Here is a 2,500-nt window from a genome sequence, read left to right on the forward strand (position 1 = left end):
CGTCTCCGCTCCCGTCGCCGCTGGCTGGCACTTCCCCTTCGCCTTCGACCTGGTTGTTCTCATCCAGACATTGCTCGAAGTCCCGTTGAACGACGACCAAGGAAGTCAACGGAGTTACGAAGTTGTTCTGTGGACAGAAGATGCTCAGGGTCAGAACGTGTCGTAAGATCTTCTAGTATATACTTAAAATCCCTAGTGGATCCTTGGTAGTGCAGTAGTTAACAAGCATCGCTAGAAGTTAAATGAAGATTATGATTACTGTTTATTCAACAAAGTGGACCTGTTTTTCAGTTTTGAAAGAAAAAAAAGCACTATCTAGGTGGATCTGTGTATAACTATAGGCAATTTACTCAAAGAATCTCAGTTGATCTTGCGTTTTTGGTTGGCAGCCCTGCTTACCCTTCCCCCGCTGAGCTGGCTGAAAACTCAAGTTTCCTTAAGATATATTGATATTTTTTCACTACGCTTAGTGACTATACAAGTTACATGAATTTCATATACATCTAGGGATGAAGCAGTACTTGTTCACCTATATCTAAGCTTTCCATCTCGATAGTGCAAAGAAAGAAATTATAGCGAGTATAAGATAAGGAATATAATTTTAATGTTTATACAGCATTTTACTGATTATCGCTGTGTCCAGTCATTATGAGGCTGGTTGTAAAATTTAACATGTCTTCTGTGATATAAGATAGTCATGAATGAGACTGCTTACATATATCCCATAAAGTGACACATGAAAGAGAAAATGAAAGGTTTATATGTTTATATTTTGATACTGGACGGGTGGCGGGAAGTACAGCGTCTTGCTCCCTCCCTCCCTCTACCCCAATCAATCTCATGAGTCAAAGCTGAATATGAATTGAACACAAACCGCTCATGGTTTTTCGCATGTCAATTACTTTACGGCTTTCATCATCTCATATTCATTATCTTCTTGAGTCTTTGAATAGGGTTATACCAACGTATATGGTCGGAAGAGTGACACTCAGATCGGAAATTGTAATATCTTGATATGAAAATGTTCGCTACTATGCAACTCACGAACTTTTTCATATCTAAATATTTCAATTTCCGATCTACGTGTCACACTTCACGACCACATACTTTGGTCCTTTATGTAAAAGGTCCTATAGGTAAATGCTATTTTACTTAATAAAATCGGTAAGCTAACAAGGAATGGCAATAATTTATCTGTCTGTTGTTCTTCTCTAGAGATTTGTAAGTTAGTTGAAGGAAAGAAGAAGAAGAAGAAGAAGAAAAAGAAGAAAAAGAAGAAGATACGAACACTTATGCAAAGTCTTTCACACATCATGATAGCTCCTTCTTACCTCGAGGGCAATGTTCAGTGCTTTTCTTCTTAAAGAATTTCTTTGTGAAGCTGACGTAGCTCTCTTCTCCAGAGCAAGAAGGTCCTGCGAAAGAACAAAGGTCAAACAATTAAGAAATCATTGAAAAGAAACACCTGACAACATAGAAGGCGGGAATCTATCTTAAAGATATCTTTTAACTGCCTGACTAATGAGTAGAAAGATTAATATATGAATAGACAATTAAGAATGAACGAACAAGTAAGTAAATAGATAAATAAATGACTATTTCTACGTATAATTTCCTCATAATGGCTGATGCCTATCCTTAACCGAACCTGATCGACCTTACATTGATCGTCTGGAAGGCCCACAGTCTCTCGATGAAGTTCCTCGGTCGCGGCGCCAAGTGGAGGTGGTCGAGGAGATCGTGGTCCGGAGGCTGAACGGTGTTCCAGTCCGTGACGCCCATGAAGAACTCTCCGTTGCGGCCCTGGCCGGTAATATTGGCCCGAAGACCTCCTGAGTATCCTTCGACCAGCTTCCCGCTCACCATCAACTCCGACCCCTGTAGAATATATTAATTGTTGTTTCTGAAAGAAATTTCTATGTTGGTAAATAATCCTGTTAGCTATAAGACTACGGTGAGTTTTGTGTCGTATAAAGAATACAAGACATAATAATGAAACATTTCTTCCATTACTAGAAAGAGCGTCAACAAATCTAACCCATTATTTGATTCTGAAAAGTACTATACAGATGAATAGAACAGCCTGATGATAGGTATAATAAAGTTAAAAATACAACGCAGTTTGGTGAAGGCTATGCGTGTTGGGAGACTCTTGCAAACCTGGAAGTAGCTGTAGAACCTCCTGTTAGTGAGGGACTCTGACTGGACAGCATCTAGGGAGTACTGGAAGTCAAGGTCATGGAGTAGTGGCGTGGAGAGCTCCCGGTAGAAATTATAGAGTTGCTTGTTGGCGTCTACCCCGACGTACATTCTTCTGGCTCTGCCCTTGTTCTGAGGATATGAAAGAGGGTTAATGGTAACTGTAGCCTTCAGGTTCACGCTCTGAGAACATAAAGTTCCATATAGGTTCTAAACTGCCCTTGATCTCTCTCATAAAGCTCTCAGGAAAAAAAGAAAACAATAAAAGACAGAGATACAGAGAGAAAGATAAAATTAGAAT

At 39.7% G+C, this 2,500-nt stretch overlaps 1 protein-coding gene across 1 annotated transcript in view; it reads right to left on the reverse strand.

Annotated features, from left to right (window-relative positions):
• Positions 1-2,500, reverse strand: part of LOC143019564 (inter-alpha-trypsin inhibitor heavy chain H4-like) — a 108,989-nt gene that overhangs the window by 3,012 nt on the left and 103,477 nt on the right. Inside the window, exons 10-13 of the mRNA XM_076175317.1 lie at positions 2,161-2,331; positions 1,663-1,878; positions 1,332-1,415; positions 1-127 (exon numbers count right to left, since the gene is read on the reverse strand). The exon at positions 1-127 is cut by the window's left edge and continues 139 nt beyond it. Coding sequence (XP_076031432.1) covers positions 1-127; positions 1,332-1,415; positions 1,663-1,878; positions 2,161-2,331 — 598 coding nt within the window. The remainder of the gene's footprint in view (positions 128-1,331; positions 1,416-1,662; positions 1,879-2,160; positions 2,332-2,500) is intronic.

Source organism: Oratosquilla oratoria, chromosome 3 (genome assembly GCF_046742065.1).
Source record: "Oratosquilla oratoria isolate Oo_2021 chromosome 3, ASM4674206v1, whole genome shotgun sequence".
NCBI classification, from domain to species: domain Eukaryota; kingdom Metazoa; phylum Arthropoda; class Malacostraca; order Stomatopoda; family Squillidae; genus Oratosquilla; species Oratosquilla oratoria.